Source organism: Pteropus vampyrus, unplaced genomic scaffold (genome assembly GCF_000151845.1).
Source record: "Pteropus vampyrus isolate Shadow unplaced genomic scaffold, Pvam_2.0 Scaffold42, whole genome shotgun sequence".
NCBI lineage: Eukaryota > Metazoa > Chordata > Mammalia > Chiroptera > Pteropodidae > Pteropus > Pteropus vampyrus.
In genome coordinates, this window is record NW_011888823.1 from 9,960,603 (window position 1) to 9,971,960 (window position 11,358).

Genomic DNA, 11,358 nt, shown 5'->3' on the forward strand with positions numbered 1-11,358 from the left:
CAAACATACACAGTCCTCTAAAGGTAACAAGAAGAGGAACTTTACTAAAAGGGGGAACAGAATGTGAAGTTTCTGTTTGGAAATCTCATTTGAAAAAGGTCAAGCATATTCAATTTGGCAAATGCTTAGATTGCTGATTTTGAAAAATAAAATAACTATCTTTTTTCAGGGGAAATATATATATTAATATATATATTACACTATTCCCTCAATAACTATTACCTAAATTTGCTTATATACTCATAATCTAAATTGCAAACCAGTTTACAGCAGGGTTTTAGGGTAAGAGTAGAGCATAATTTTCTATCCATTCAGGGGACAATTTTTTTAAGTATAGAGAGGGTAGACTTCTACAGTGAGAAGATCAGATGCTTGAGGAAAAAAAATTTATGCTACAGACAACTCTACCCTGGCCCCATCCACTCCAATCCATGGGGACTATTTGAAATCCTGTTCTGCGCAAGGGAAGAGGAGGGAGTATAAATGACGTTGAGCTGGAGAGAACAATTTGGACAATCTCTTCCACTTTTTGCCATTTGGTTCTTTCCCTCCCATATCTGCCTGTTGAAATATGGATCTCACTAGTTTTTTTGTTTGTTTGTTTGGTTTGGGGGTTTTTTGGTTTATTTCTTTGCTTAGTTTTGTTTTGATGTTATACTCTTGATCAATTGTTTATTAAAGGTCAATTCTGCAGGTACCTTTGAAGACTTTGAAAAAAAAACAAGCCTTGAAGAGCCACTAGGCAGAGCCCAAGTTCTTATTCTCATTCCTGCCCTCTCTTCTTTCTACTTCTCTAAATTCTACCTCTTGTTACAAACCCAAGCTTTATTATTTTTGTACATTAAACAACTAAGCAATGAAAAATTTCTTTTCCAAAGTTAAAAGTAATAAATACTTGGCACTTATATTCACCACCTTATATCCACGTATATGACTAATTTAGCAATAAGATTATAGGCAACACTAAACAACAGCAAGGAGAGCGAGCCTGCCTTCTCTGTCCAACACAGTATCACCAACACATAACACAGTGTCTGGCACATAGTGGGTAATTGCGGAAACCATTTTGTACCTCTCTGAATTCATACCTTGGCCCATTAAATTAATTTTCAGGGAAATTGGAAAGGTCATTTAATCCCCGGTCCACAAAGGAGAAGTAATAGGAGTGATTGGTGACTTTGGGAAATGGAATTGAGCAAGACTAGCTCAGCTCTTCTTAACTCTGTTTCAGAGAAACCTGTTCTCAGTTGTACATCAAGGTGGTAGAACTGCAGTTGTGAAAGAACACATTCACTCAGGGAATGGGAGTTCTAAGAAGCCCATTTGGTTACAGATCTAAGTCCTGTGATTAACAGTGATGAAGCTGATACTTAGATCTTTATCTGCTTAAATGCTATGTCTTATTTCTCAATTGATTCTAAACTTAGAGGTTAGGGGTAATGTGTAATTAATTATCACCCCTAAAATCCTACCAGTAGAAAATAACCTAGCAAATACTCATTGGTTGAATGAACGAATGAATGAATGACTCTCAGGTAATAAAGATGTTACATAATTCTGCTTTTGTTTCTCTGGGACAAAATAACTGGCTTGCAAATCACACTCCTACTTGGCTCCCAATCATATTTAGGTCAATCCTCTTAGGCTCTACTCACAAAGATGAGAAGTGGTGAGCTATTTCCTGGGAGATTAGGTAAGGAATAAAGAACACTTGTTTCAGTAGTATTTTCTCTTTCATTTAAGTAGACATGTAAGTGCATATAGCAATTCCTTTTTATAAAGCCATTACATCATAATTAAGCTTTATTCATACTTTAGTACTGCTAGATGATTAAATAATGAGACCATTAAATGAGAAAAGGTTACAACAGAAAATATACGAGCATATACTCTCTTCCGCACACATTTTTCCTATTATTTCTTTAAATACTGAAAATATTAAACATGTATTTTTCATTTATACTTGATATAATTTTTACTTTTAATCACATTTTAAATTCTTAATTTACTTGTCTTATTTTTGGTTGAACTCTTTTCTAAAATGTAGATTTCTAATTTAATATTTTTCTAGCAACAGTTAGTCTTACAAATCTTTCAAATCCAAAGATAGTAGGTCTAATAGTAAGATATTGGAGGTTCAGTCTCCCTCTCATTGGCACCTTTTCCTGCCATCTCCTAGGAGTAACAACTTTCAAATCACATCTGGTCCTGAGAATCCAAAGTCTGGGCAAGAATCCAAAGGCTTTCGAGAGTCTCAAGAAATGAAGTTCTGCTGTTTATGGGGGTTCTAACTCAGAAACTACCAGATGCATGCAAAGCACTGCAGGATACCTGAGTGCTTTCCTTTCTTCATGTATCCCTAAAACATAAGAATGAGCCCAGACTTCAAGCAAATTTGACACAGCCCTTAAACATCAGTCAAGGTCCAAGGTCCTTAGTCCAAAGCTAATGGCGACCTCAAGTTGCTCAATGCTCAACAGTAGGCATTTACTTTTAGGAGCCCAATAAGTATGCAACTGCCTAAAATGAAATACACACACACACACACACACACACACACACACACAGAAAGAGAGGGGGAGATTTCTTTATATCTTCTAAAAATTGATTGACCTTGAACCAATGTATAAATTGTATCTGTAATTAATATTTCCACCTCTTCAGAATTATGTTTTTCTCCCATCCATGTCATTATGTTGCAAAACATACAAACAAGCCTCTCTCTGGCCCTCCCTTCCCAAACAGGCCAAGGGTTTGTAACCAATACAGAAAGCAAGGAAAATACATTAAAACTAGTTTATATTTATAGTTTGATTTTCTTTGGCCTGGAGCATACAGATATTATAGGTCTGGAAACCAGTTATTTTATAAAATAAGTAGTCATAAGTTGTGTTTCTTTGTGACATTATATGATTTTGAAATTTAATGACTGATCGAAATTAGTTGTTTCCATGTTCTAGTAATACTAAACATTACTTTTATCTGCAAATTTAAAAGAAGTGCATCCATAAGATTATAGATTTTTCCACACATAATATTTATGGCTAAAATGAAGTTTTCCTGTGTATAAGTAATTACTCTATCTTTAATTTTTTATTTTATAATTTTATTTTTTCTAAGTTAAACTGAATTACATAAGTTTCTATATGATCCCTATCCTTATATTACTTTTTAAATGAGCATTTTAATAAACTGAGCAATCTTTGAATTTTGTACATTCTAATATTTGTAAAACCTGGGGATGTAATTCTTTCACAAATTTTAAGTAACTTTTAATAAAAATACATTTTTGTGAGGGAGGTTACATATAAGTAGAGATTCCAATAAATTCTCTCAGTATTTATTTGTTGGTTTGTCTGCTGTGGATTTTGGCATCATTTTTTTTTTTACTATATCATGCATTTTTTTAAATGACATTTCCAAGATACGATACTGCAAGCAGATTTGATATTTCACCCAAACATCTCACTGCTTTAGGGCTTTTGATTTTTTTCTTTAAAATTAAAATTCGTTGTAAACCAATATTTATGGGCCTATTTTCATTTCCTAGTAAGATGATTGATTAGCTCTATGGGACCACAAATAAATGACGGGAATTTTACACTCTAATACTCTCAGTTTGAGATCAAGTTTAAAAGGGTAAATGCTTCAAAGCATTTTCCAGGACAAGAATAATGCAATAATTATTAATGGGAATCACACAGCTAGATTCCCCTTTAAAAGCTTTGAAAATGTGTCCCTAGTGCTATGCTCAACTAATTTAGAGGGCTTAGTCTTAGAAGTAACTGTCAAATTCAAACATAATTTATAATTTAACCTATAAACATTTTCGAAACAGCCTGGTGTTTATTATTGTTGTTAGGCCTTTCTTTTGCATTTATTAAAAATCATCTACTCTTTGTTCATTATTGCTCCATATCTCAGCATCATTCTGGGCTAGCTTTGAGAATATTGATTCTTTACTTTGAACCAGTTTTCTTTGAATCTTTTTGTTCATGACACTGAAAACAAGTCAAAAGGAGACTCTTCTTGCAGTTTAAAATTGCTTATAGCAAACACCTACCACGATGGACTTTTGCATATATGGAGCTTACAGAACTGTATGAGAAAGAAACAAATTGAAAATTGAAAAATAGCACGCTTTGTTACAAACGCGTAATACTCTTTTGATTGGAGAGGAAGAAATACGTCAACTCTGAATAGCAATGCCCTAAAATGTCCTATTTGTAGAATTACTAATGACCATAAAAAGCAGGAATCTTATTGATTCTTTGATTTAAACAATCTGTTCTCAAAATGCAACCAAAAAAAGGGAAGAAAAAAATTTAATTTATTTTATATTAAGATTAAATCTTAGTATATAAGTGGGCTCTCGAGTAAGCAATAAAATTACAACAGGAGAAATGATTTACAGCATTCTGAAGCCAGGTTAAACTATCACTTCAGACATATAAGCACAGTAACAAAAATGCCAAACTAAAAAGATCCATGTGGCATCTGATCTTGGAAGCTAAGTAGGCCTGGTTAGTACTTGGATGGGAGCCCACCTAGGAAGACCAGGTGCTAAAGGCATAAAAAATAAAAAAATAAGGGATTATAAATTGACAAAGTCCTTGCAATCTGTGAGGTCAACCAAGGGTTGCCTCCTCAAAAAAATAAAAAAGATCCATGTGGTATTTGAGGCCTAATTATAATTCTAACCAGACTTGCTACATGTATACTTCAGTTTGTGTACAAAAACAGACATGCACGTGTCCTTGTGTTAACTACAGCACTTGCACATCTGTGAAATGGGAAAAAGAGCACTGTTTATTCCCCTGGGTATGAGAATTTACCAGTAAAATGTTCTGGATATAAAGCTTCGGCTATTTTAGCAATAAATTTCATAAAAGATTTGAATATAAAACATTACAGCTATGAAAATCCCCTTAAAATAGTATAAAAATGAAAGTGATTTACTTTGGGAATCTGAGTGGGAATTGCTGTTAAATCATTTGCCTATATAAATTATATGCATATCAGAAAAAGTAGAAGCTCTATATGCTTATTTCCATTTTCTCTAAGGCCTAAAGCTATCTAACATCTTTGATTTCTTGCTTGCCTGATGATTCTTAGCTATTTGTTCATGTCAGTATTCATCCTCTTAAGAAATAAAATAAACTCAATCCAAGTTTTGGAAAGAAGGAAGCTAAAAGCCAGAATTTATTTCAGTTTATCATTGAATAAACAATATGGTAAAAAGTTAAAATTTTAAAATGTTCTTTATCGATAGATGATATTTAATTTTCATTCTTACAGTTATCCTATCAAAATATGGATACTTAAAATTCAGAATTACAGTACAATTTGCTATGTCTAGAATATTTAATGGAACTTCTCTACCGTTATAATGTCAACATTTCAGAATGTCAAAGTACTATAACAGCAATCAATTAAGCCTTACAACACCCTAAGTTAATAGCCTTACAACATCCTAAGTTAATATTAAGTCATCTGCCTTTGGTTAAACATAAGCCAGTGTTGGGGGAAAACACCATGAAGTTAATTTCCTTAAATATTTCTATGTTCTTGGCATCTATAAACAAATTAGTCAAGTTTACAAGTAATTTTATTCTAGTTATGTTTCTCATTATAAACAAAATATCACACATAGAAAAATTCCATTACAAAATATGTTCATAAATTGTAGGTTTATTAACAAGCATATAATGGGCATCTACTATGTGGTAAAGTGTTCTAAGTCTGAGAGGTATTGCCAATATTGTAAGTTAATTTTTACTTCATAGTAATAAAGTAAAATGTTCTTATGTTTAATTCTATGTAATGGAAGAAAATTATTCAGTAAAATTCTTAGTGATACAGCAACCCTATTAATTCATTTATAAGAACTTCACATTAGCCAATAATCTCCTTATAAAATTTAAAAGATCAATATAAGTTGAAAAACAAAAGAAAAAGAACAAAGAAACCTTGAAAGTATTTTCATGAGTTGAACTTATTTAGATCAGATGAAGAAAATCAAGTGTAAACGTGAGATCACTAGGGCTAAGGAGTCCAATGCCAAGTTTGACCCTGGCCCAAGTAGGCTTCTTCAGTACTTGGTCATTGCCGAGACCCTGGGAAATACTGGTCATATCAAAGTCATTACATAGCAAACTCCTGAAACCTTGAAGTGAGCACTGGTATGACCATTGCTTGAGAGGTATTAGAAACCCATAATATCCCCAGTCTTTGGTACAACTTGGAAATATGAAGTAAGTTTAATGAAGATGTGAGGACATCTGTATTTGCTGTATTTCCACAGCAGTGGGATCTAAGTTCACTTTTAAATCATCAGTAAATCTGGTAAGCATGGTCCAATGGAAACCTGAGGCATCATCAGCAAGAGAGAGAAACATGAGGCCAAGACTAGTATCAGCTCTTTCGGCATTTCCCCTGCCTGAAGTCTTAGCTTCTAGCCCAGGGCTGGGACTAGGGTGAGATGAGTGAAGTGCCTTGGGTGCAACATAAAAAGAAGGCACATTGTGGCTTTAGCAGTGACAGCCTACTTTACTAATGCCCTTACCCCACCCTAGCCTAGTCCCTGTTCAACCATACTTTTGCCAAAGATTTTATGGCAAGAAGCTCAAAATACTAAAGCACTGTTGGTGACAAACAAATGAGTCTATATTTTAAGAAGGAGGGCCATAAAAAGTGGAGTACATAAACAAATATGTTCAAAAGAGAGTCCACCCCCAATTAAAGAAATATTGTCCACCAAAAATATGTAAAGTTGCTCAACTATCCAAACTTATTCTGCAACAGCTCATTTGGGATTGGAATATAATTTATTATTTTAAAAATTTGGATTATCATGGATGAAATCCAGTCCTAAAACATACCTATATATAGTAAAAGTCTAATAAGATGGTTTTTCTTGAAAGTTTATGCTAACCTTACCCCTACCCCCACCTCTAATATGTACAGAGGCTCCAATGTAACATCAAACTCTATTTCCTGTGAATGTCTTAAAGCTACTACAATATAATTAAATGATTTTGATTGCAGAAGATTTTGTACTTGCCAATTCTAATCAAACCACAACAGCTTCTCAAGACTGAGCTAAATAGATGCTTCTCTGTTAGAATCAGAATATAATATCTTACAAAACGAAAACTTTCGAAGGTAATAATGATTCTGAGACTCATTTGTGTCTTGCATACCAGAGCAAAGGATGCTTGGACTGTTAGGTTCCTGCCTTAATTGTAACACAAGTCACTATTTTTAAAAATGAGTGGATTAATGGTCAAAGCAGTACTTATTGAACCCTTTTCTAGTCATGGGAAACTTAACCTTCCTAATTTAATACCTTCAGTTTCCAAATTTGTTTGCAAGTAAAAATAAAACTATTTACTCTTGGTGATTTTCCAAGACTTGTGAACACAGAATTTTTAAATTTGTAAGTTTCTTGAAGTCAGAGACTATCCGCTAATTATCCACTGATTTCTACTTATTATTCTCCCTGTATACTTTCGGGGTAGAAGTTTCTTATTTATTTGTTAAATAATGAGGTAATAAATTTAAAAAATAAGATATGAGGATGTAGAACCTGACTTTTAGAATTGAATTCACCATAGTGGAAAAAATGATTATATGCTTCATAGTCCTTGAGTCTAATTGATTATAAGCAATATTGTCCTAGAGATACGTTTAATATTAAGGAAAGGTGAAAAAATTATCATTATAAATATTTGAGAAATTTTTATCAGAGATCTTGTCATTATAATAATTTGTAGTCCATGAATAGCATGAAGAAACTCTGCTCTAACTCTACTAAGTTCTTCTACTAAAATGCATACAAAAGAATTTTTTTAAGTATCCAGTTTTTGCTTTTAAACTATTTTATAGATTTTTAAGCATTGAGCATGTGTGATGATCACACAATCCTTTGAGTAAAGCAAGAATCATTTCCACACTACAGGTGACAAAATTTAGGTTCAGAGAAAATATGTGACCTGACCAAGTTTAGAACATTAATAAATGCATGAGTGATTAGAATCTAGATCTCTTTATTCCCATCTAGTGTGTTTTCCTTTACACGGCTACGACTGGTTGACTTTCGTAATGAGCACTGAACATTTTTAGTACTAATAGGAAAAAATTATGGTCTTTGAAACTCATATTTTATGGTGGTTGATCATGTATACACTTGATATCAAATTTCTTCAAAATGTAGAGCACCTTGAAATTCTTTCCTCTTCTCTGTAAGTGAAATACAACTGTGTCTATTGGCAAGCTGTGCTCTATAAATATTAGCTACAAACAAACATGCAAGGAAGGGTCACATAAAAAATACGGGTGCATCACTGCTATCATCAAACCCATTCTCTCTGTCGCCAAGGGGAAAGGAAAAGTGATGTCCAAAGACACTGAAAAGGCAACCAATTTATAGGACAGTGCTTACAGACCTGATCACAGCATATCTTCCACAATCCATTTACCATCCATAACTAGCTATAATGCAGCTGACTATCCTCACTACCCTTCACTAACCATTATATGACTACATCCTAATGATTTTAACTATCTTTGAAATATGATGCCCAGAGAGTTGAGTTTTAAAAGTAAAGGTAGGAATACCACTAGGTAGATGTCTATTTCGAAATAAGTAAATAATAAGAGAAGTCCCCTTAGACTGCTGTATAAAATTTTAATTCATTATTATGAATTTCAAGAACTATTTCCTCCAAAACTCTGGCTAGAAATGACTGAGTGTGAGTAACGGCTTTAACACCATGAATTGATGGCTTTTTCCTCCTACAAATTTGTCATTCTTAGCTGTAAACTTTGGCAGACCCTTAAAACAGATCAGCCACTACAAGCTAGAACTACTTTCACAATAGTCCACCTACACAATGAAAGAGTTTTGTTGTGGTTGTAGTTAAGGTTATGTTGAGCGCTTATTATGATCTTGGAGAACTGGCTTCTTATCTCAGTCACATCTACACCATTGTGTATAGTTACTTAATTCCTCTGTTTCTGATGCATGATGAAGATACACCTATTCTTACCTACATATTTTTGTGAGGAAAAAAAAAAAAAAGATATTCCAAGAGACTCAACCTCGAAGTCTTAGAAGACACATCTTAGTCTAGACAATATTATTTTCATTACAGTTTATTTTCTCTGAAGTTATATATGGGTACCTTTGAGATATTACTAACACTAAACTGAAACTAGATATCATTTTCATAGTTTATATCTACTCTCTGTATCTTAGATGATGGTTTAGAATATATCTTCTTTCGGCTCTCCTATTACAAACTGGATGTAAGAAAATTGTAGTTCTTGGATTTCTTAATTTAAAATGATAGTTTTTTATACTTTCTCCTGAGATTATGCATTACCCACCCACCCCCTCACACACACACACACACACACACACCTCACTCCTCACCCCTCACCTGTCTCTCTGTCTGCATCTCTCTCTGTTCTTTTTCTTTTACTCCTATTCTTTTCTCATTCCTATCAGTGGTGAAGTCCATGAGAATCTATGAGCATTGCTGAGCCCTGCAGATGTCACTCAGAGTAAAAACCATATTGAATTATGACTGGAACAACCTAAGCAATAGAAGCTGTAGAAGCATTCAGAGGATTTTTAGCCAACCTAATGAGCACAGAAAATATAAGAAGAATGCTCAAAACTATTAGAACCTATTTTTATATCAACAGATAGAGGTTGTTTGAGGATTTTTTCTACTTCACTTTTTACAGCTCTTACTACTAAAGAACTACTGTGATTATTTAAACTTTATATTCACCAAGTGTGATTTTTATGGACAAATTGCCCAGGGAGTAATTTCAGACTTTTCTGGTAATAAATATCTTCATAAAATTATGTGAAAAACAGAAGTTCCTACTGGATTTTGTAATTCGAGATCATTTAATATTCCCTTCTTGAACCTATAACTGCTTCTCAGTTTGAGATACACTCAAGAGGGATGGAATGATCAGTTACTAATTGTCTCCATGTCTTAATCTACAAAATAAAAATCATAAATTTGGCCGAAAGAAAGGCTAAGAAGTAAAAGGAAAAATCAATGTCTACATGATGATCTGCAAATATCAAAATTATATAGATATTTTCCTTCCAAATTTTCTTCTCAAAATATGACATTTCCAAAAGGAAAACTTTACAGCGAGCCAATACAGAACAGGGGCTTAACACGCTATCTAGTATGATGTGATTCATGAACATAAAACCAATTCCATGTTTGAACCCAAACTGTGAGCAACAGTGTCTGGGCCCAGACAGAGCCCTGATAGCCTTTAAAAATATTTGTTTTCTAAACAGAACACTTACATTTTACATGTTAACAGGAATCGTGACCTTTCTTTTATGTGGGGTGAAAATGTCTGTATTTTTACTCAGAGCAGATAAAAATGAGCATCAGGTGAATCAGTAAGTTCTATAGTAAACATTAATAAATAAGCACTTCAGAACTACATTCAAATCTGTATTTGCTTTACACTACACTAAACCCTGCACAATTGTAACAGAAGCAATGAACATGGGAATATTACCTTGACGGAAAGGAGCCTGATGCCAGGTGTTGAAAATTTCCACTGACAGCGTGCAGTCACATTGGTCAAGCCAAAACCAGTCTTCAGGACCTTCGCCACTTTGCAAGCTGTCAAAATCCTTGTCATTTTGAAGATGTTGGTTCGTGACTAAAATTAAATGAAATTACATATATTTTATGAGGATTTGTTATATTTTTTAATTACTGTGAAAGAAAGCTGGGGAGAGGGGAGTGCAATCAGTTGTTTAAGGCTGACTGCACAGTGATCTTTGAATTTCCATTCATTCTGTCATTAAATGTCTTCAACCACAGCCCCTCCTTTTAACCCCTCCTCCCGAGGTGATGTCCGGAGATGTTCTATGGACATGTAACACAAATTGCAACATATCAAACACTACCTTCTGCTGCTGAAATAATGCTGGTGTTGTAGAAAACCAGTCGTCCATCAAAAGAATTGCTTATGCAGCTGAATAAAATGACCTAGACACAGCAGACAATCTTAGAAATCTCACTTACCCTAGAGTAGCAACTTTTTAACAGTGTTAAGACTCAAAAGCTTATTGTATGCAATGCCTAATTTGTTTCCACAGAGGTTTGAATTCTCAAAGAAATCTGAAGACTTGCCATTTTCTGCTTGGTAAAAGAGTAGAAACCACATATAGTAAAAAGGACATCAGAATAAACTTTTCTCCACAAATATAAAGTAAACCGATTCTATATTGCTTTTGTTTTGTTCTTTTGAGTTAATAATAAGGCATATTATATTTTTACTATTGCATTGTTCTGTGTTCCAAAT

At 33.6% G+C, this 11,358-nt stretch overlaps 1 protein-coding gene across 1 annotated transcript in view; it reads right to left on the reverse strand.

The window, feature by feature from the left end:
• Positions 1-10,833, reverse strand: part of CPS1 (carbamoyl-phosphate synthase 1) — a 117,699-nt gene extending 106,866 nt beyond the window's left edge. Inside the window, exon 1 of the mRNA XM_011358665.1 lies at positions 10,564-10,833. Coding sequence (XP_011356967.1) covers positions 10,564-10,689 — 126 coding nt within the window. The 5' untranslated portion in view covers positions 10,690-10,833. The remainder of the gene's footprint in view (positions 1-10,563) is intronic.
• Positions 10,834-11,358: the final 525 nt, after the last annotated feature.